General features: G+C 48.5%; 7 protein-coding genes across 7 annotated transcripts; 4 read left to right on the forward strand and 3 right to left on the reverse strand.

Moving 5' to 3' along the window:
* Nucleotides 1–504: 504 nt before the first annotated feature.
* On the forward strand, nucleotides 505–1848 carry BDV37DRAFT_293802 (uncharacterized protein; the record flags this gene model as incomplete). Its single annotated transcript, XM_032089503.1, has 3 exons — nucleotides 505–770; nucleotides 800–1441; nucleotides 1474–1848. The coding sequence occupies 3 exons, from the start codon at nucleotides 505–507 to the stop codon at nucleotides 1772–1774; spliced, it is 1209 nt and encodes a 402-aa protein (XP_031946510.1). The 3' UTR covers nucleotides 1775–1848.
* Nucleotides 1849–5908: 4060 nt separating this feature from the next.
* BDV37DRAFT_278161 (uncharacterized protein) lies at nucleotides 5909–6896 on the forward strand (the record flags this gene model as incomplete). The annotated part of the gene is made up of 5 exons (XM_032085974.1): nucleotides 5909–6201; nucleotides 6272–6327; nucleotides 6381–6440; nucleotides 6494–6565; nucleotides 6631–6896. 5 exons carry the CDS (start codon nucleotides 5909–5911, stop codon nucleotides 6894–6896), a joined length of 747 nt encoding a protein of 248 aa, XP_031946511.1.
* A 298-nt stretch (nucleotides 6897–7194) lies between these two features.
* On the reverse strand, nucleotides 7195–9150 carry BDV37DRAFT_293804 (glycoside hydrolase family 3 protein; the record flags this gene model as incomplete). Its single annotated transcript, XM_032089504.1, has 1 exon — nucleotides 7195–9150. One exon carries the CDS (start codon nucleotides 9148–9150, stop codon nucleotides 7249–7251), a length of 1902 nt encoding a protein of 633 aa, XP_031946512.1. The 3' UTR covers nucleotides 7195–7248.
* A 2954-nt stretch (nucleotides 9151–12104) lies between these two features.
* On the forward strand, nucleotides 12105–13418 carry BDV37DRAFT_293806 (SMP-30/gluconolactonase/LRE family protein; the record flags this gene model as incomplete). Its single annotated transcript, XM_032089505.1, has 1 exon — nucleotides 12105–13418. The coding sequence occupies exon 1, from the start codon at nucleotides 12114–12116 to the stop codon at nucleotides 13416–13418; it is 1305 nt and encodes a 434-aa protein (XP_031946513.1). The 5' UTR covers nucleotides 12105–12113.
* A 295-nt stretch (nucleotides 13419–13713) lies between these two features.
* On the reverse strand, nucleotides 13714–16333 carry aguA (alpha-glucuronidase; the record flags this gene model as incomplete). Its single annotated transcript, XM_032089506.1, has 1 exon — nucleotides 13714–16333. The coding sequence occupies exon 1, from the start codon at nucleotides 16231–16233 to the stop codon at nucleotides 13714–13716; it is 2520 nt and encodes an 839-aa protein (XP_031946514.1). The 5' UTR covers nucleotides 16234–16333.
* Nucleotides 16334–16847: 514 nt separating this feature from the next.
* BDV37DRAFT_278165 (transcription factor domain-containing protein) lies at nucleotides 16848–19183 on the forward strand (the record flags this gene model as incomplete). The annotated part of the gene is made up of 8 exons (XM_032085975.1): nucleotides 16848–16886; nucleotides 16939–16962; nucleotides 17016–17149; nucleotides 17202–17596; nucleotides 17645–17940; nucleotides 17986–18420; nucleotides 18470–18705; nucleotides 18754–19183. 8 exons carry the CDS (start codon nucleotides 16848–16850, stop codon nucleotides 19181–19183), a joined length of 1989 nt encoding a protein of 662 aa, XP_031946515.1.
* A 62-nt stretch (nucleotides 19184–19245) lies between these two features.
* erg4A (c-24(28) sterol reductase) lies at nucleotides 19246–21012 on the reverse strand. Its single transcript, XM_032078348.1, has 4 exons — nucleotides 20933–21012; nucleotides 19998–20843; nucleotides 19612–19943; nucleotides 19246–19550 (listed from the first exon to the last, which is right to left on the reverse strand). The coding sequence occupies exons 1-4, from the start codon at nucleotides 20959–20961 to the stop codon at nucleotides 19309–19311; spliced, it is 1449 nt and encodes a 482-aa protein (XP_031946516.1). The 5' UTR covers nucleotides 20962–21012; the 3' UTR covers nucleotides 19246–19308.
* Nucleotides 21013–21513: the final 501 nt, after the last annotated feature.

Below are 21513 nucleotides of genomic sequence, written 5' to 3' on the forward strand. Positions count from 1 at the left end.
GCACTGCCAATAAGACGACAGTACGCTGGGTCCAAGATCACGGACCTTCTATCGGCCCATTACATGCCGCTGTGAATGGAAGTAAAGTAGTTGCCAATCAATGCGATGGGGAAAGAAATAACAAGCGCCAGCCAATTGCCCCAGTCATGCAAGTGGTCTAATTAATTCACTCATGTACTCCAACCCACTCACCATCCCAGCCAAGGCGCATTCACATACGCGCTGGCGAGGCTGAACTGACCCATTAGGAGGGATACGCTCATATCCTCAGTTCGAATGGTTGGGCTGGGCTTGCTGTTGAGACACAAATAGTAACCGCTACGGTTGAATTATGGCTCGAAGATGCCGCGTGTCGGGGATATAATAAGTGGTGGCACTGGCCGATGCCAATTCTTTGACTTTTATTTATTCTCAATTCCAACTGAACTTCTCAAATTCAGGTGAACGAACCCGTCAGGTGTCCTTGTTCGGCTATAGTATTGCTACTATCTGTGGAGAGACATCATGTCTGGTGTCAAGACATCGCTGCCCCGAAATGTCAAGCAATGGCAGGATGAAATAGCGAGGATGAATCTCACAGGCCAGACTGTACACGGTGCGAAGCTTGCCTCTGCCTCTAAAGCTGAGCAGGAGCAATTTCTGTTATTCCATGTCCTATGGGTATCTCGACGTATGGATGAGTTGCCGGGAATATTGTCCGGCATCAGCGAGTGGATCTCAGAGGCGAATACAATGCTAGGAGGCTATAAGTCATGGGAAACATATTGTCGGTCGTTTTTTAGTCCGAATATTGAAGAAGGGAATTTGCGGTTGCCCGGCAGTATCAACTTGAGGTTACCGATACCCAAGATGACACAGATCTGCAAACCTTTGTAACTCCTATCGCACATCGAACACGTGCCCGTGCTCGTGAACGTGATAACCCGACAGCCGATGACCATGTGGAGACACCCTCGAAGTCCACCAATATATCCGAAATACTCAACCTTGAAGATATCAGACTTGAAGATCCCTTTGTCAGTCCGAAGACCCCAGCCCAAGAGACCTCAGTTCAAGACACCCCGGTTCAAAGGATCTCAGCCCAAGAGACCCCGGCTCATGAGACCCCGAGTCCATTCCAGCCTATAACGCCTGGCCCAAAAGAACTGGAAAACGTGCTGTACCCTCCCACAAAGGATGAGCAGATAGTGAACTGTGCACTCATCCTCTTTCTGAATGCGCTGACCATGCATTTTAACCTAACCCATAAATGGACGCTACATAGAAAGGCCTTCAAAGCTAACTTTGAGGAGGCTAGTTTCGAAGCAAGGATTGACGGATATCTCGATGATCGCCGGGGAAAAGCAAAAGTTATTGTTGAGGTGAAACCTGTCAAACGATCAAAGAAGTCGATTCCTATCCAAATGCAGGAGGGCGCCCAAATGGTTGCTTGGATAAAAAAGTGATAACGAAAAGCCTGACGGAGTCGAAAAGATGTATAACCCTCAACTTTTACTTCTTGTGCCCCAAATGCTACTCCAACGCTAATTCAAATAGGCGCATAATTGTCTCCCAAGACTGGCACGAAATATTCTTGACGGTTGCGAAGTACGGTGACGAATATATCAGATATTTGAGCGACAAGCATTATCAAGGCGGATCCAACTCTTTCATGACAATGCATCAATTTGGTCCATGGAATACATTGGATGTTGCTAGCATGAAGCTCCTCGGACCTATACTTCTGGCCATATCTCTTCGTGCAGAAGCCACAGATGGGAAGAACATAAATTGATCATATCTAGCATTCGTCCTAGGCTGCCAAGGTGATCATTGGCTAGGAGTTCTTTCACCAAGAAGTGGTACTGTGCTATGTGGAAAGATTGGTTTTCCATCCGCATATTTTCCACTGGAGGTCACAGGGCAAAGTGTTGATCATTCTAGCCATTCTAGTTGGACTTTTCCGTATTATTATTTGGCTTAGCATAACGGTGACAGGCTGCGGTAATCAGCACAGGACTGCCGGGAATTTGAGGTACCACATTATCATACTTGTTCGCGCCCACGACACGCCGCGTCAGTCAGCGAATGAATGCCTTTAGGGAAAGCGTCGAAGAGATATTGGAAAGTTTTACGTCTTCCTCTTGCTACACAAGGCGCCCTCGGGCTGATCTGGATGTCGATTATCTTACGTGAATTGAACAATCTCCCTTGGTACACCACATCTACTAGTAGTTATGTGGGACTTGGTTGTGTTGCAGAGCCTGAGCTGTACATATAATTTCTCTGCCATATGCATGTCACGATGTGACCTTATGTCTTTTTTTTCTTTCTAATCAAAATCCCGGAGAAGTACTTTTCTAGATCCTCTACATCTTCTATATCCCCAGTCTAGCCAACATGCTGATCCGGCCGACAAACAATCAAACAGCCTCTTTGCTTGTTGACGCTATACTGTTCGTACGCCTGGCCTATATCTCCTTCATACAAGGGGTCATCAGCGAATACCTTCGCATGCTCCCATCCGAGCGCCTTCTCTAATTGATGAAAGGTCTCCGGAAGTTGCAACTGGTTAATGGATGCTCCTGGGCTGAAATAAATCAACATTATCTCCAGTGGTTGTCAGTTCTGTGTCGATTGTGAGGCACGGTGGTTGTTAAATCGGCCACTGAATTCCTTTGCAAATAACGATAGCCGAGTAAGCCAGTCTCCCGCGAAAACCAGTAACCTCCAGCATCCATTACTGTTCGGCTTCTAGGTGCCCGGGTCTACACTCCCAGTGATGGCGGCTACAATCTTCCATACTAGGTTGTATGAGTCCTGCATGGAGATATTCATGCCCTGTCCACCCTTCGGTGCATGAGTATGGGCAGTGTAACCGGCGAAGAATATGCTACAAACGATGCTTAAAATCTTGTCATCCGAGGACCAGCTCGTCACCGGTCACTGCGGTATTCCTTGATCAATCGTCGCCCTATCTGTCCAGCGCCAATGATTAGGAGGTCGTGTATGAATCACGCATGGTCATTGTTTCTACTTGTGGGGCTGGATCACGTTGAATAGCAGTCATGGATTACTTAAGGACCGTATATAAATTTTACGTAAATATTATGAAGGGTCGTCAGCCTGTCGTTTTGCATCTCGTCGACGTCAATCGCGAATAGCCACCAAAGCGATCTAGTTTTGTCGAGACGAAAAACAACCAAGAACTATATAGCATTTTTGTTTTCACACGCAAATGAACCTCTCATAGCCTTGGAACTTCTTTACTCAACAAATGATAGATCATAACCAGCCTCTGCTGGGAAAGAGCTGCCCATAACATAATTTGTTAAACACCGAGAGTTCACCAAGCAACAAGATCCTCTCTTCTTTACATATAGCCACCTAATTTGAAGAGCCCAAGCGAACTATAAGTCAGTTGATGTACAATACTCGGAGTACCCAGCGGGCTCCCTGAACTTTTCCGTGTTGAGTATCTGTCCTTTTTGTGAGGAATGCTGCCGAGATTGACCACAACCACCCTTATTTGATCTCCGACGGCGGTTGTTCAAACCGCATATTCCAGTTTGACATCTTCCTAGACACCTGCAAGCGGGCGACTAGTCTCCGATTCTATACAATGCTTTCGTAAGTCTCGACGGTTGTTACATGCTCTGAACAGCATCTGGATGTGGGTGGAGTGCCCAACATAACCTCTTGAACGTTCTGTTCCGAACATCATCCGCGATTTCAGCATCGTACTCCGCGGCAGCCTCATGCTCCAACTCGTTGGGGTACTCTTCGTCATCGATAAGGATAACGTCGGCATCTTCCCTATTGGGGGGAACTTCGGGGATATCGTAGAGTGTATATTCATGCCCTTCGTCGGTCTTCAAAGACAATTTCTCTGCATATTCGATGGGCTCTTGCTTGATTACTTTAACCCTCTCCGACTCGTTGGTGCCATTCCATACAGCTCCAATCGGAGAAGAGTGTTTGCCGGCTCTAATGCAACCGGGTTCTAAAATCTCGGGGTTTCACCGGCTGCTTTAGCACGCCTCATTAAACTGAGGATACTGCGCTGGTTAGATTGCACATTAATCGGCGACCCGTTGCGGTGCGTATTACCACCAGCTGGGGGCGTTTTAGGGCCTTGACAGAATGAAGATTGCCCCTCTATGTCTGGCTGAATGCCTCTGAAAGATACCCGCTGGCTAATCAGGCTGACGCATTGCTGGTGACGGCATTGCAGGGAGCGACATTGTAGCTCGAGCGCTGATTTGATAATTCTTGTGTTGGTCAGACGCCAACGCGCTCTATCCAGTACACAGTAAGGATTCAACTAGAAGATGAGGCTGCAGGTAACAACAGTGAGGCCCGTAGCTGCCCCAAACTTGTGTAGCGGGACCTTACTGGGAATCAGATCGAACAAGAAGTGTTGACGGTCCGAAAAGCCATGTCTTTGGATAGAACCCTGGTACACCGTTCACATGGATCCTGCCCTGTGTCTAGCCTCCATAGATTATCGACACTCCACTGCTCTGGCTTCAACAATGCCCAGTCAGTCATCAATTCTCACGGCCGAAAGGATGGCTTTGATGGTGGTGGGATTACACTCTTTCTCAATACCTGTGCTACTCTGGCTCGACAGCCTTGCTTCAATGAGACCCGTCATGCTATGGGATAGTGTCAAAAAGATGGTTCTTTCTGAAGCTCCGGCGGAGCAGGAAACTAATAGCTTCAGTAAAGCACATAACAGACAGGGCTAAGGCTAGGTGGACTGATGGATGATATGATACGCTCATGACAACAGGAGAGTATTTAAGATGGGAGGAGTCTGGAAACGGCGCACCAAGACAAAAAGCAGTTAAGGGAGACAAAGAAGGGAATGAAGCAGAAATGTATGCACGGAATGATGCCAGTGAACCCTTTGCCTGAGAAGGTGTGCTGCCTAAATTTGATGAATTAAAATATTGAATCATCTATTCCCACGATGGCCCTCGTGACAGAATAGTACACTAATATCAACTTACGCATTACCGAGGCTTGAACACATACACTGGGTGATAGAAAATGCACTAGATCTCTGTAAATATACACATTCAATTCCTGTTTGCCTACGAATACGCTCAATGAATAATGACAAGGAATACCCAGACAGGTGACAGACTTGACTATGGAGCCTGTGGAGTACTGTCTATAGGAGTAGATGGCCATATTCCCTCGTTATAGTAGTTATTAAATGCTCAAGTAGGCGTAGTAGCAACGGTTTCTATAAAGGTCTGCATAGCTATGGCACTAGAAGCCCTTGGCAGGTAGTCAACTTCAATATCATCTCATTCCACGACCCAATAGTGATTGACTACAGCTTCACGCGGACTTGAACTGTGGGATATTTGTGGTGAGCCTTTGTGGCTAAAGCATCAAGATGACTGGTCCAGAATAGGGGCCTAATGGAGCTACATAAACATTAATATTTTTACACTTACATTCAGAAAGGAATATGTAGGAAAGGAGGTTACTGCTCCATAAATCGACCCGACTAAGATGATTACATACTATATGCCGCTCAGCTAACCTGCAGGGCTCAAATTATAATCAAGCACTTCGACTCCTGTCTCACTATTGATGGTGAAATAATTTCTGGGTGGTACCTGTTGTGGCACTGCCGCCTTTAGCAACTCAACGATTGGGCGATCTTCTCGATTGAGCCATGATTATCGTATTCTATACCGTCTGTGGACAACCCTCGTTAGAGAATGTCTCTGCTTACCGTCTATGGAGTCCCGAGTGGATCCTGTAACAATCTCCGAGACAGAACTCGGCCCACTTCCATCTTGAAACAGTTATATAGACCTGGAGTGTCAACTCGGGACAGCACTAAGGTTCTTTTCTTGCAAGTATTTCTTTATTCTTCTGTACTCCTTGTTCGCATCGTCTGGTAACAATGCGCTCCGTCTATGCCGTCGTCCCCCTTGCCCTGGCGCTGCGCGCCGCCGCTCTCTACGAAGACTGGCACTTTGGAAACATGTTTGCTGTTGGGCCTACAACAAACAACGCTCAAATCACCAAGGCTACGTACTCGCTTGTTCCACCAGCGGTCCCTTGTGGTACTACCCAGGAGAAGCAAAACGACGCCCCCTGGCTGTCCATATGGGTCGGCATCTCCGCTTCGATGTCGGATCAGGCTGCGGACCTGTTCCAGCCTTTGTTGAACTGGTCGCCGGACCAGAAGTCCCAGTACGTTGGGCTTCAGGATACAATTCCAAATGTCAAGGCACAATGGGACAGCATCGCTAATTGATGTTAGGGCTTGTCCGGCTACGGCGGAGGAGTGGTGTGTCGCTACCAGCACCTATCATCTATGTAAGTCTCTGCGATTTTGTGAATCGGTGCCATGCACTAGTAAATGTCACTAGCTGGTCAGGTCCAGCAGCCGTATATCACTGTCCCTGGTGGCTCGCAGCTTGACTTTACCAGTAAGCTCCACACCCTAAATAGCCATATGAGATCAAAGGATTAACGATCGTAGTCGCCGTCGATGACAAGAAGATTACACAACAAGTCTCCGTCGGTGGAAAGCAGGTCTCTGAGCAATCCGACGGTAATTTCCCTACATCAGGCAATTCCCTTAGCCATAGTCAGCGACACTAACCGGCATCACTAAAGACAAATCCATCAACCCTACCTTCCTCTACTCCAGCAACGAATGCTACCTCGGCACTTGTGGTACGGTCGCTGGCTACAGCTGGGACAAGCTCACCATCCATCTCAGTGAGGCTGATCCCAACTTCGGTGAGACGCTGAACCTGTCGAACGCTACGTCGAGCGGCTTCACGACTTCCGATCAGGGTAAGACTTGGTATGCCGAGTCGATCAAGATCAATGAGGATTATTTCTATTCTGATGGATCTCAGAAGGAGTGCTCTGCTTAGATTCATACAGTGATGGGATGATGGAGAGGGTAGTATAGAATTGTCTCAGTAGTTACTGGTGGGTAACTTTTTGGAGGCAATATGTGTATGTCAGTACTCCGTACTGTGTATTATAGAGAACCTGTTTATATATAGATGGTGGAAGCACTCATGGGCTACATTTAGTCCCTTTAATGAGAACAAAGGGAATACTCTTGTCATGGAGTTGTAGCAGACCTAGATCTATTATTTGTATCCATATACTAGTTATAGTTCTCTATAGCATCAGGTATCTCTCACTATTCCCGCGCTAGTCACAGTATACCACCTCCATTGCAATTACCTGTTAGGCCACGTCGCCCCAGAGATCCACCTAGGAGCACTTACTGCCGCTTGCACAGCGATCAGCATACCTCAACCCATGTCCAAACTTAAACACCGGATTCCTCGTATCAAAAGGCACATCTTCCATCTGTGCTTCCACGGCCTCCATAGAGCTGGGTAAATCAAATGGTAGCTTTCCCTCAGGTGCGCTCACACCAAAGACCACATCCAAGAACGCATTGCTGTCACTTCCGTAACTAGCATAGACAGCTTTGGCCTGCTCAATAATCTCGGGAATAACTGCCGGGCGATCCATGACAATATCCACGATCGTCGGTACGGCTGAGTATATCTTCGCCTGGCGGGCTTTCTCAGTCTCGTTGAATGCGAGTGAGCCGGCATGCATGTTGGCCTCAAAGCCTCCAGGGCGAGGTTCGTAGGGCGCATTATACCGCAGAAGAGCATAGTCGGCTTCCTCGGGGCTGTCAACGACCGTAAAGTTCCATGATTCTATGAAGCTCGCGTTGAACCCTTCAATATAGAACTTTGTACTCTCTTCGAGTTTCTTCAAGGGGACAGTGTCTTCGCTGTTGCTGAGGAGAGTATACGACCTCCTCTGCGCCTCTCTACCCAGACGGACAAAGTAATCATTTCCAACAACTCGGCCAGCAGCCTCGGGGTCAACGAAAGGGTTGTCAAATAGGCCAAGAACAAACTTTTCTCTCAGTAACCGGCGAACAGAAACATCGATCCGATCCTCGGAGATGATACCTTCTTGGACAAGCTGAACAATCAGTTCTGGTCGCTCCTCGCCTCCAAACTGGTCACAGCCGGCGTCCAGGATTCTTGTCGCTCTCTCAAGCTCAGTCAGATTCTCAACACCCCAAGCCCGGGCCGGCATATTCTGCCCCAAGATATAAGTATCCGTAATGAGACCCCAGTCAGTTAACACGATGCCTTCAAAACCGAGTTCATTGCGCAACAACTCTGTCACAATTCCCTTGTTGAATGAGAAAGCGACGGGGTCATACTTCGTACCAATGGGCCGGGAATAGTACGGCATGATCTCCCTTGCCCCGGCCGCGATCGCCGCTTTAAAAGGTTTCAGGTGTTCCTCCAGATTGTTTCCCGGGTATGTTTGGTTTTTCCCGTATGTAAAGTGAGAGTCTTCGCCGTTCTCCACGGGGCCTCCTCCAGGAAAGTGCTTGGTAACCGTTATCACAGACTGGGGGCCGAGTTTATCACCTTGGAAGCCCTTGATATACTCCACGAGGAGCTCACTAGTAAGGGTGCTGTTTTCACCCCAGGTGTTACTGATACGGGCCCATCGTGGCTCCGTCGACAGATCGACCTGAGGATGCAAAGCCGCGCGAATCCCCACCGCAATGTACTCCTCCTTTGCAATCTCGGCAAACTTTCTCACGACATACGGGTCACGAAGTGCAGCAAGGCCAATTGATTCCGGCCATTGGGAGAACACTCCAGCCTGAAACCCGGTACCCAGATTTTCCGTAAAGGAATGACGGGGATCCGTCGATACAGTGATGGGAATGCCCAGTCTGGTCTGCAATGCAAGCTCTTGTATGCTATTGATAAACTCGGCTGTCTCTGTGGCGTTCGTGATATCGGTGGCGAGGTTGAAATGCGTCATATACTTTTCGCTGATCACGTTGCCGGTGCTGTTGTGGACATTGTCGCCGCTCCCTTCGTCATCAAGAGGACCAGCGAATAGTCTGTTATGGAAGAGCTGGCCTGCTTTTTCCTCGATGGTCATGCGAGATAGGAGATCTTCGACCCGCTCGTCGATACAATACGACGCGTCTTTGTAAATTGGGACACTATCATTGCGTCGCGACAAGGAATGGCTTCTAGGCACGTAGGCCCTGGTGGATAGGGCCACGCAACCTGAAGCCAGAGCTGCCAGGCTCGCTACTGCACTGTCAATCCGCATTGTGAATACAATATGAAAGACTTATATGGCTGACCTATGCTACAGAACCGCACACTTCCATCGGGGAGAAATACACACCTATTTAACATAGAGCGCCTTGGCAAACGAAGAAACCCCCGCACCTAGCTTCAAATATTTGGCTTTCCCCATCTCTACTCGAATGGCTCATGACCTACTCAGCCAAGACAACGGTAGATACCATCGGCATCGCCGGTTATGTACATGGTGAGAAAACTAGTTTCGGCTTTTCCGGAGATTAGGTCCCGTCTCAACTACCTCAGCAAGGGAGGTGAGTCCGGGGACCTGATAAACAGCATAAACCATGTATTCGGACGATTTCTGCAACTGACTGCTGTAATTGACAATGCTATTATACTATTGAAACACCAATAATCTCATTCAAAGATGTAAGGATCACGGGAAACCCTAGGATACTACATTCCAGTGAGAATTACGTCAATTATCGTGCGGAGGATTGTAGTGACCAATTTTGCGGAGACCCCGCCTAAGGGATCAGCCTCCCCCACATAAAATGTGTAGTGAAGCCGACTTGGCTTTGTGGGGATATTACGTGACAAGGATGGGAGTTTCTCGTAATAAGTCTATATCGCTCGGACTATAGAGCGGGGTTAAATGTTACCCTACGTGTGGCTGAGTAGTTGGTGTTTGTATGTTGTCGCTGATATGTAGCATGTTGGCATTGATGGTGTGACAGACTGAAGGATGTATGCGGAGACTACTATTCTAAACTACAGCCATTCCTTATGGAATCGAGTCTTGGAATAGGTATCATCATTCGATATTATCCATCATGATATCCCCCACTCCAACAGTACACATCGCAGGCCCGATAAACTAGCCATGACGCATGTTCATCAGGAATACGCAGCAATAGCCTCTTCCTATCTCTCCATGTTCTACCTCCCACTTAGTTCCTGGGGGCTAGCAATGGCTGGTCTTTCCTAGAAGGTAGACACCATATTCTAACACAATAAATTTAGCTCAAAGCACGATGCCTCCCTAAGTTGCACACTCTTGAACTGGTTCCAGGGCTTGAGTCCCAACATATCTTCCTGGATTCAAAGCATCCACCGAGAACGCTTCAATCACTGTAGCTCTGCCAGCGAGTTCTTTTTCATACTCTTTCGGCTTATTGTGGGAGTAGTGTTTATGCCTCAAGGAATCAGGAGTAGTTCCAGGCGTATTCAAAGGTGTCCCAGCGGGAATCGGAGTCATTGAAGAGATATGGGATTTCTATATGGTCTGAGAATGAGAGTTACTGCTAATGCTCGTGTCCTGTAACACGACAGGTTTTGAATAGATGCTTAATCTCGTTAATCCAGGATTGTCTATCACTTTTTCCCTCGCTGCCTCCGCAACTCTTCGCATGTCTGGTTCGTCTAGTTGATATTGCCATTGGACTTTTCCAGTGCTCCCATTGCGTCCTTACGGTCCACCCCACGCTTTCGCGTCAGGCTTCTCGCATCATACTTGTTTCTGGCCTCCTGGATGTCATAGTATGTGCAATCATACCTACCTATCAACCAAGGAAGCAACGCTCATTCTTCGACCAAGATTTCCTAGCTCAGTCGTCCAAGGGGTCTTTATCTCACCAATAAAGTGCACCTCCCCTGTGAGCGGATGTAGGACGTTATTAGCTAGAACCTTTTATTTAGTCGTAGTCACAGGGTATTGGCGCTTTGTAGCAAACTTTACCTGGGAATATAAAGCCGAATGGGTCTCCTATGCTTCAGATTAGCTGTGCTTCCATAGTCTATTTTTTAATATTCACTTTAGACGTCTTTTTTAAGTTCAGCCACAAACGGTGGATTCTGGGTTGGAAGATTGAGTACCAAACACTATTATTCCCCATTGCTTGCCTTGCATTATTTTCTATTGTAATTGAATGGATACACCACTTACTCGCTTCATTCTCGCAGTCCCCTAGACTCTTACATAGTGAATATTGCATTTACAGCGTCGAATATATTGGCATTTATTATGATCCAGGGACAAGAATTCAGACTCTTGAATGCCGTATCACTAAAGAGATGGGATAGGCTTACGATATAAGTGAAGTTCACAACGCCCGATGTGTATTTGATAGAAGGCCAGTACTCGTTAATCTGCGCTATCAGTAAGAAGTCTAGATTCCATGCTCTCGTTTCTCTACCTTCAAAAGACTGATAGAATCCTAACGTCTTACAATTACATCTTTCCATTCCGAAAGACGATTCCACAAACGTCCTCATCATCATAGACTGAACAAAGGACTTTCGCTCCAATGCCAGTCGCTACAAGTCGATCAAATTTGAGTGAATTGCACTGTCTCGTAGTTCATGTAAGTCAAATAGGTATTTATGGGTTTAGCAATGGGTCGCAAGCATAGAACTTGAGTGGTTCGGAGCAAAATGGCAACCCATCAGACCCACTACAGACCCACAGACCATCCGCCTCCGAGCCAATGGACACCTTGAACCTTCTTCCAGGTGGGCTTTGTGCCTCAGGCCATCATGCATTGGTAAGCGCACATGGCATATCAGCCCTATGCATCTGGGGCTACAGTAGCTGAAACACCATGATATGAAGGCAATGCTAATCAAATGGATACAGCTTGTATATAAGTACATGATATAGCCATGGTGAGTTAGCTTCATGTCTGGCAAAGCTCTGGTTTTGTCGAGCCCACCAGATTTAGCCCCATGATCTAATCGATAACGAACCCACAGGCCTATGAAGACTATTATATAGAATCACCAACAGTACGGTAGCTCGGGCATGCTTTTTGTTGTGGGTCCATGACCATTCAACTCCGAGAACCCCATAGAAACTCATCTATATCATCTCCGAGCCAGCGTGAACCAGTATAAATACCATGCTGTTTCCCTTGCAGATATGCATTCTACTTGAGAGCAGGGGACAGACAGCAGACTCACAGAGTCTCGAAAATCCTCACCTTCATTATGATATATCATAGCGTTTTATCTCTAGCGTTGGCCACCACCTTGGCCAACGCAGCCGCGATTATTCCCCGTGAAACCACAACATCCTTAACCACACCATCTTCAATAGCCGTTCCAGATGACCCTATAGCCCGCCCTTGCATGGCACCTGGCGTCATCTGCCTGAAAAAACATGCCGCAAATCTCCCATACCCATTCTACCGTGCTGCTCCCGACGGCAGGGACATTCCAACCTATGGCGATACTAAAGTCCCCGCAGATGCCTCCTGGCAAAGTGTATCAACGGCCAGCTTCATTGTCTTTGACGAGTCCCGCGCAGCCGACGTCCTAGGAGACTCCCCCATTGTAGAGTTTGTCTTCTCTGTGGATAATTACATACATGAGTCCCCTGTGTTCGTACCAACCCAGAACCGCATCTACTTCTCGGCGCTCTCAACAAACCTCCCCCAGTACACCATCGACCTCAACCAAGATCCTCCCACTCTTTCTCAGTTCACCGCCGACCCACCCATCTACATCCCGAACGGAGGCTTCTACCACAACAACACAGTCTACTTCTCCGTAGCAGGAAGCAACACCTCCGTCCCCGGCCTCGGCGAACAACGCCCCGGAATCGTCACCCTAGACCCAGCGACCAACAGGTCCACCACCCTCCTGGACAACTACTACGGCCTGACCTTCACCGACTGCGACGACCTCATCGTCGACCCAGAGACCGGCTTCATCTGGTTCACCGCGCCCTATTACTCCTGGTGGCTGGAGCTCGCCGACATCCCCCCGCAGCTCAAGTCGGGCACATACCGCTTCGACCCAGCCACAGGCTCCACAGTCATCGCCAACGACGACATGTTTTCACCCAACGGGATCGCCCTCAGTCCAGACCGTCGACACATGTACATCAGCGATTCAGCCGCCTCCGGTCTCTCGGCGCCCATCTCGCCCGACGTTCCTAGCCCCGGCGGAGCAGGTATCTTATACAACGTCACTGGGACCCGTGCAATCTATAAGTTCGATCTCATTGATGATGGTCGCGCGATCATCAATAAGAGGCCCATCTACTATGACGCCATTGGATCTGTTCCGGATGGACTCAAGGTCGCCCGCAATGGGTATGTCGTTACCGCGGCTGGCAACGGGTTGAGCGTGATGGATGAATATGGAGATATGATTCTGCGCGTGCAGGCAAATTTCACGGTTAATAACTTTATCTGGTCGGGTGCTGATGACTATCGTGAGGTGTGGTTGGTTGGTATGGGTGGTGTTGCTCGTTTGAAGTGGGGACTGCAGGGACAGGAGGCTGTTTGATTCTTTTTCTTGCATCTTTGTAAAAATGCATTATCCTTCGGTTGTATATATTTGGTTTGAGTGGAAATAGAGGTTTGTTTAATGGGTTTATGCTTACTTTCACATGTTGAGTGGGTATGATATTATATACTATCATGGGGATTTCATATCAGGTAGCTTTTACATTTTGCCCAAGTATTACACTTTCAGGCTTGTCAAAACTGAAGACATGTATTTCTAAGACTTACAGTACATACATACTTGTGTGAAACATGTACATAATATCCAACTCTTGTCAAATCTGGTAACAGTTGAGTTAGTCCACAACGTCTGGTGGAAGCAGCACCACGTAGTCCAAAGGAGCAGGTTCAATGCCATCGGGCACACCGATAATCTTCAACTGGTCACCCTTCTCAATTTCCACATCCTGAAATGTGATCCGCGTGGCGGAGTGGCCGTCAATATAGATGGACGGTGTATGCCCCAGGGTGTTCTCACTGTTTCCCTCCCATCGCCCCACAAGGCGGTCATTAACATAGACTGCCCACTCGGATTTCCCACCATACATATCGTAATAGTTGACGCCGAGATCATAGGTCCCCGAGGGGAATTCGAGTCTCGTTTGGGCTGTGCCCGTGGTGGAGTTTGAGGTGGTGACAACCGCGGTATAGTTAGATGCCGTCTCGAAAGGACTCACGGTGTATGGCTCGTAGCCATCCAAGGTCATAGACTCAGCCTCCACGCGCCATGGATGATGGCCGACTCGTTCCTTTTCATCTGAGATTCCCGACATGTTCCAGTAGAAGTTGTTGATGGCATCCCGCCATACGAGAGAATGTCCAGCCTGGTAGATCAAGCGAGACAGTACGTCATTGTAGCGTTGCTCATCAACACGACCTCTAAGGGATTCCCACTGAGATAAGAAACGTTGCGCTGCCTCTGCACCGTCGTAGTGTGCGTCGTAGAAATGTTGGATGACGGTCTTCCCCGAGTGGAGACGGTGCGTATAGGGAACGTGGTGGAACCACAGCAACAGATCGTCCGGCGTGCTGTCAAGGTCCTCATACACCTGTGCAATTTCAGCTGGGTATTGGCCAGCATTACCTGTGCCATTCTTCACGGTGCGGTCCATGCCAATTGTGTCGTGATCAGCACGCGTCCATTGACCCCAGCCATTATTATCCTGCGATGCGGGGTTGGGGCCGTAGTGTGTGTAAAGAATATCGGTCAACGTCTGAATGCCCAGGTTTCCTGTGTAATTTTCATACGCAGGCCACGATGTCATGGACATGTCAGTGAGCGTATCTAACACAGTTTGATCACGCCCAAAGGTAAGGCGAATCCAGTCCTGAAGGATGTCTTGCGAGTCGTCCGTGGGACTCCACGCCAGGCGGCCATAAGCATATAAATTAGACATTGCCAGATGGCTACCCAACCATGTTGTATTTGTTCCAACATTAACCACCGCTGCCCATCCGCCCAGTTGTCGATCAAACCGTTGCCCCGAGATTATGTCGCGAACAAGTGACGGTTGATGGTCGACGCGCAGATCAAAATCCAAAAGCTCTTTCCACAGTGGAGATAAGTAGACCAGGTGATCTTGTTGGCCTAAATATTCTTGGGTGACCTGCAGTTCGATCGCCAGGTTGGTCTGGTAGAGATTGGCGAATAGAGGAGAGACCGGCTCGCGGATTTGGAAATCAATGGGCCCATATTTTACCTGCAGAATCACGTTCTCCTCAAATTGGCCGTCTAGCTCCTTGAAAAAGTCCACTTGTGCATTCGCCCTGTCATTTGTCCAGATTGATTCGTTAATGTGATGGTCATAGACAAAAGTGCGAAACATAAGGATTCCGCCGTGCGGTCGTAGAGCTCTCGCAAAGACGTTGGCTCCTTCAGCTAGCGTGCGATTGTATGTATCAGGGCCAGGCTGTCCTTCAGAGCTGGCTTTTACCAGATATCCTGCCATGTCTGGCACGCGGTCATACAAGCTATCGGTAATGTTCGCCCACCAGGAGATGACGGAGGGATCAAGTGGGTCGTAAGTGCCTAGGCCGCCCAAGGTATCTGACGAAGCAAAGTTGAGAGAGATGCCGATCTGGATGCCATACGGCCGGAAAACATTTGCAATGCGAGCCAGGCCATCCATATTATCGGAAGTTAAGAGGGTTGCATTTGCATTGACATTGTTGACGATAATACCATTGATTCGGATGGACGCTAGAAGGCGAGCATACTGTTTGACACGGGATAGATCCTCAACAATACGGCCGTCTTTGAAGAAGATAGACGGTCCAGCATATCCACGCTCAATGCTCCCATCCATATTATCCCACTGATTCACCCATCGGACCGGTGCATGTGCACTGGTGGAATAATCGACGTGAGAGAAGTTGCCCTGCGCAAGGAGTGAGAGATACTCAAAAGCTCCGTACAGCGCACCTCTTTCATTTTCTCCCAAGATTTGAACAGTATCGCCATAAGATCGCAACCAGAAGCCATCAATGCCAAGAGCAGGGACTTCGGAGCTTCTGTTACAGGCTTGGCGGTATTGCTCGAGGGTAGCGACCAGAATCGATGAGCGCGAACCACAGTTGGACCGCTTGATAGGTAATTGCTTGCCAACGATGTTCTCCAGTCCAGTTTGCAGCTCATGAATAGCGGTACCTATGGGGCCCGAGTCGGTACTATTCAACGTAACAATGCTCGATGGTAACGCACGCTGGCAGCGTTTGTCGCAGTGCACGGGAGCATATCGTAGCCATCCATTGAAGCCGTTCTCTGCTGTTGTTAGAGATACGAGCCACAGCAGCACGGTCAGAAATGGCCAGCGCATGTTGTCAATGTTCTCGGTCTGCTCTTCTCATAGGGCAATTGAACCAATTTAAATACCGAGATCTGCATCTTGCTCAATTCCCGGTACCTCCCACGCTAACAATACCCATGAATTCAGGCTATATTAATCCGGGGTAACGTGGGGTCATTGACCAGCCACCAAAATGTACCCCATAATTTTACCGTAAAGTAAATTGGCAGGCAGATGGGGAAACGCCATTGCGGGGAAATCGCCATGAATCAGACATGATTTTAGCCGGAAACTTTGGATAATCCTCGGTGATGAACAAGTGGTCGGGTTAGAATTTCGCCGCCATCCGGACTGATTATCCCGGGTTCCAAGCTAGTGTCAGGAAGATTCCTAAAGTAGAGAAATAAAATTTAGAGCAAGTCTAGTGCAAGAGACAACAATACTAATTAGGAGGAAAAATGGATGCTCTCCCAAGAAGGGATCCATACTACAGCCGGGACACGCTAATACCAAACAGGACATTGGGTGCTGACGTGGGATCATGTGACCCATTGTTTCCCTTTTGGTCTGTTTCTACCTTGCTTTTTAATGACTTGCCCGTCACCAGACCATAGCAGTATACCGAAGTTCTGATAACGGACAGAATGAGTACTGTCGCTAGGAACTCTTTTCGTGCTCGTGCGGTACGTGTTACTCCCCATTAGATACCAAGGTCCCCCGATTAACCATCATCAGTGTGACAATTGCCGAGCCCGAAAGGTACGTGATAACAGCCATATCAGACCCTCCGACATGCATCTAACAATCAGCAGATCAAATGCGATAAGGCTATTCCATGCTCCAGTTGTGGTGCACTGGGGATACCTTGCAGGGTAGCCGGCATCTCTACTACCAGTAATAGCAGTACGAGCGTCCCAGAGCCTCGGCGGAATGAGTCGAGCCATTAGTAAGGCAGCATTGAAGGCGCCCTTGCATGCTCTCGAGGTTGACGATGGCAGCAGTGAACGAAAGATTGAGGCCCTTCAAGAACAACTTGCCGTTATCAATCAAACACTGGCGCAAATCACACAGTCTTCAGCTCCCAGTGCTGCTGGCTCGGTTTCCGTTCCCGAATCATCTACTCATGCCACACTACCATTCGAAGGGCAGTCATCCTTCCATCATGAGACACTGCTTGCTAAGGACGCGGCGCTGTCAGCCATCTCTACGTCCCACAACAGTGGACTAAATGACCATGTGTCCGCTGTCCTGTCGTCTTTGAAGAACAGCCTCACGGAGGAACCTTTGTCTCCCAATGGCTGTCCGACAGAGCCAGGTTTACCGTCATCATCACAAGACCCAAGGCCATTATTACCAGTAGATCTAGTTGTCGCGGTGGTCAGGGCTGTAAAAGGTATGGATGGTCTTTTGCCGCCCATCATTTCACCGACTGACTAGATAGCAAAACCTCCTTTTTTCCTTGTCAGCCATTCCTGGAGAGACCTTCTCCAAGTCGAATCTCTATGCCAATCCATCTACTTCCCAATAAACCCGGTCCCTGCGGGTTCTTTGACTCTATTGTATGGCCTTCTCTATTATATCATTCGTGATTATCTTCATGAGGGACATCCAGACCTCGCGCGATATGACCTGCCGTCCAGTGCAAAGGTTTGCGAGCGTCGCTTCTATCTGGGCTTAAACAGCGATGAGCTCATGGCGGACCCGACAATCGAAAAGATCCAAGCACTTTTGATTGGGGTAAGAAACTTAAGAACAACTCCGAACCCCCGCTAACATGACCAGATAATCAAAGCCCAGGAAGAGTTTGATATTCAGCGTTGCTGGACATATCTATCTCTTGCGTTCAACATGTGCCAGACTATTGGTTTACATAGGAATTCTACTACCAACGGTGACCCATCTACCCTCGCCGAGACGAAGCGACATGCCTTTTGGTTGCTCTATACCATTGATAAGAACATATCACTGAATCTGGGGTTCACGTCACACTTCCAAGATCATGATATAGACGCAGACCTCTTTGCTCCCTCAGATCATCACCAATATCGTTCATGGGACCTAATGACCCTGGTCACTGCCGAGTTTGCGACAATCCAAGGAAGGGTCTATGATGAACTTTACTCTATTTCCGCTTCCAGGGCCAGCGATGAGAAGAGATTGAATTCTATTGAGAAGCTGTCTCTTGATCTGATTGCTGTTCGAGACAAACTGCTAGCGGTAAGCATTTTAATGAAACCCAATGCACCAGCGGCTAACTCCTTCTCAGATTGATGTCAGCGCGGGCCTTTATGCAGATTCACTGCATGGCATGGCTGCATGTGCCGATTTCATTACCTACTCGGTACTGACAGTTATCTATCGAGCCGAAACACGTCCTCGAAATGCCATGGCAATCTCATCCCGATGTTACGAGGCTGCCACACTAGCGTTGCATAGCCACCTGAAATGCTTCACCTATTTCCGCGGCCGCCAAACCCATAAGCAAATTGAATACGTTCACTGGTTAGCACATTGAACATATACGTTCGAAAGCCGCTGACACGCATACAGGATTCTACTTTATCCATCATTTGCGCCGTTTGTGATTGTCTTCACCCATGCGATTACCACTGCCAGCAACGCCGACCTCACTCTCCTCCAGGAGACGGTCAAGTCTCTCGATCTCATCAAGGGGCTATCACGTGGATCGAGGCATCTGTATACAATTTGTGATGCTTTTGCCAGAGCGGCACAAGTTCTTGTGGAGTCTCAGCAGACTCTGATGGGTCTGGAACAACACCAGGATGGCTCGCTCGTCATTCCCACTACGATAGATGGCCCAGCCAACATTTCTCTGCCAAACGTGCCGTGGCCGGAAGATACATTCGACTCTACTATGAGCCAGGAAGACATATCCATGTTTCTTAACGACTTCATCGGAGCAAACCGATCGGTCATGGATATATTGAATTCTAATTACATGAGCGACACTTTAGGCTAACAATCTCGCATTCAAGGTCCAATGTCTATCGCTATCTTACACACCAAGCAACTGCTATCCTTCATAACGGGCTGAAGTTGAATCTTAGATTACGTACTATAGCATTCGATTAGCTTCAATAATTCTCAAGGCGATGCATGATGACTTACCGGAATGAAGAGGTATGGGACCCGGCGTTCGTATTCCGCCCACGCCTCGCCGTATCTTTCCCGGCATCGCTGGATATCCCGAATGACGCGGTGGATAATCATGGTCGTGAAGAAAACCGAATAGAACCACGGGAATGGCGAGTTGAATCCTGTAATCAACCCCCAGGAAAAGGCGAAAAACCAGTCGCAAGTATAGTGCACTTTGCGTGCCTTACCGTCTACATATTCCGTCAGCATGATCAGACATTATTGGCATGTCCCTGTTTAGTATCAACTTACACCATCCACTACACAGAATGGAGTCACCAGTTACAGTGGGAATCTTCTCCGGGTTTTCGATGTATTTCCAAGGGAGTTGAGGGAACGTCTTCCGGTCCACCCAGAATCCGCGCTCCTGGGCTCTGAACATATTCTTCTGGCTGTTGCATGTGTCCCAGACCCAATAAGCAAAGAGATACATCGCGAACAGGGCAGCCAACGCAATGCGGTTCCAACGATAGGTCGATGGGTCGTGAGATGCGAGGTATAGGGTGCAGTGGCAGTAGCTCATTGGCACACCCGCGAGATTCCAGAAAATGAGCATGAAACCCCATTTCTCGTAATACATATCCCTATCTGGGGTTAGTTACAACTACTTTCAGCGAGACGGTGGCAATCGGACTTACCAACTGGTGATAATTAATTCTTCGCCCTTGGCGCAGGCGTTGGCGTACAGGAAGTGGGCCATGAGCACGAAACACACCTCTCCGGAGACATAGCCCAATTCTTCCCACTGCTTCAATGCGGTGGCCAGGGATAGGAGGAACAAGATGTACCATGGGATGCGTACTTCGAAAAACATCTTCATGTCGAGCCATTTGAAGAGCCGAGGGTTCAGTTCGGCACCCATGAAAAAGTCGTAAATATGTGAGCCAGTCATGCGATGTTGCGCCCCTCGGGCCAATGCCGACACATAAGCGACAATGGAGACCAGGAAGCCTGAGCAGATCGCCACCGACATAATCGAGCCGAACTCGTTAATCAACGTATCAAGACGAAAGATGCCGGTGAAGTGCAAGGCCAAGGAGCTTGCAATGGTTATATACCAGGCTGATACCGCCGAACAATAGTAGTCAAGCTGCTTCCCGTTCAAATGAGGCAAACACTTTCCTTTGCCGTATACTCCGGGCAGGTAGATGTATCCGATCCCTTGGAGGATCAGGAAGGTCCAGTAGATGGCCCATGCTCGCCGATGAGGGAACGCGTGGGTGTATGCCAGGTCGAAAAGATGGTACAGGAATTCACCGATGGTCTCACCATTCTGCGGTGTTGGAGCACGGCCATCGTAGAGCGTCGCACCAATGTACATGTAGTACATCAGTAAAGGAAATCCCAACATCAACGCTGTCACTCCAGCCGGACCACCGAACTCCATGTGAGTCTCTGGTGCAGACGAAGGCTTCGATACTGGCTCCGAGGAGCCATTGGCCGACCCATTTGCACGACGGTTTCGAGGCATATCTGCTGGATAGCTATAGAATTCGGTGAGTTTGGGATCTCAACATTCCATGTGCGCTGTTCGGTTCTTGAGAACGAGATATATCAAGTGCTGGGTACTCACTGATTACCAGTCGAACTAGACGCCGACATTTTCCTCGCTTTCGCACACAACGCTTTCGGACACAGAGCGAGACTTTGGACTACAACTGGCGAAACAAATTCATCTTTCCTACCCTCACTATTTAAATGAGCCCTGAAGCCCCTTACTTTCCTACTAGGATCGCCACCCACTGAAAACCGTGTGATATTCGGGTACCGTGCTCTCCGCGGTCTCCGCGGCGACCTCGGGCCCCACCTGCAATACTTACCCACTAGGAAATTGTTTCATATTATTTTCTCTCTTTGTATCCAAAAAAAGAAAAAGCAGAGAGACGGAAAGTAAGACGGAGAAAGGAACACCCAGAAAGGATATGTTCACAAGTATTGTTGTGCCTCCACCCGATATGAGGACATTGCCGATTCTACAACTCTTGACCGGAGTAACTTAGATCAAACGTGGACACCGAACCACCAGCCAAAGGGCATTTACTATTGATCTGCTCGGTACAGGACGGGGGTATCAAGTCAATGTTTCCTCGTTCAGAACGTTATGCATCGGACTGGTCACAATCCCAAGCCTGGCCGCCTAATACTACCTGGACA

The sequence above is a fragment of the Aspergillus pseudonomiae genome (assembly GCF_009193645.1).
Source record: "Aspergillus pseudonomiae strain CBS 119388 unplaced genomic scaffold BDV37scaffold_3, whole genome shotgun sequence".
Lineage (NCBI taxonomy): Eukaryota > Fungi > Ascomycota > Eurotiomycetes > Eurotiales > Aspergillaceae > Aspergillus > Aspergillus pseudonomiae.

What these genes read in the sequence shown, in the direction of transcription:
- erg4A (XM_032078348.1), bottom strand. Translation starts at nt 20,961, where the DNA reads ATGTCGGCGTCTAGTTCGACTGGTAATCA. An exon ending in GAATTAATTATCACCAGTTG is followed by an intron (nt 19,944 to 19,997) that starts GTAAGTCCGATT and finishes AACCCCAGATAG; the next exon opens with GGATATGTATTACGAGAAAT. An exon ending in CATTCTGTGTAGTGGATGGT is followed by an intron (nt 19,551 to 19,611) that starts GTAAGTTGATAC and finishes CGGAATATGTAG; the next exon opens with ACGGTAAGGCACGCAAAGTG.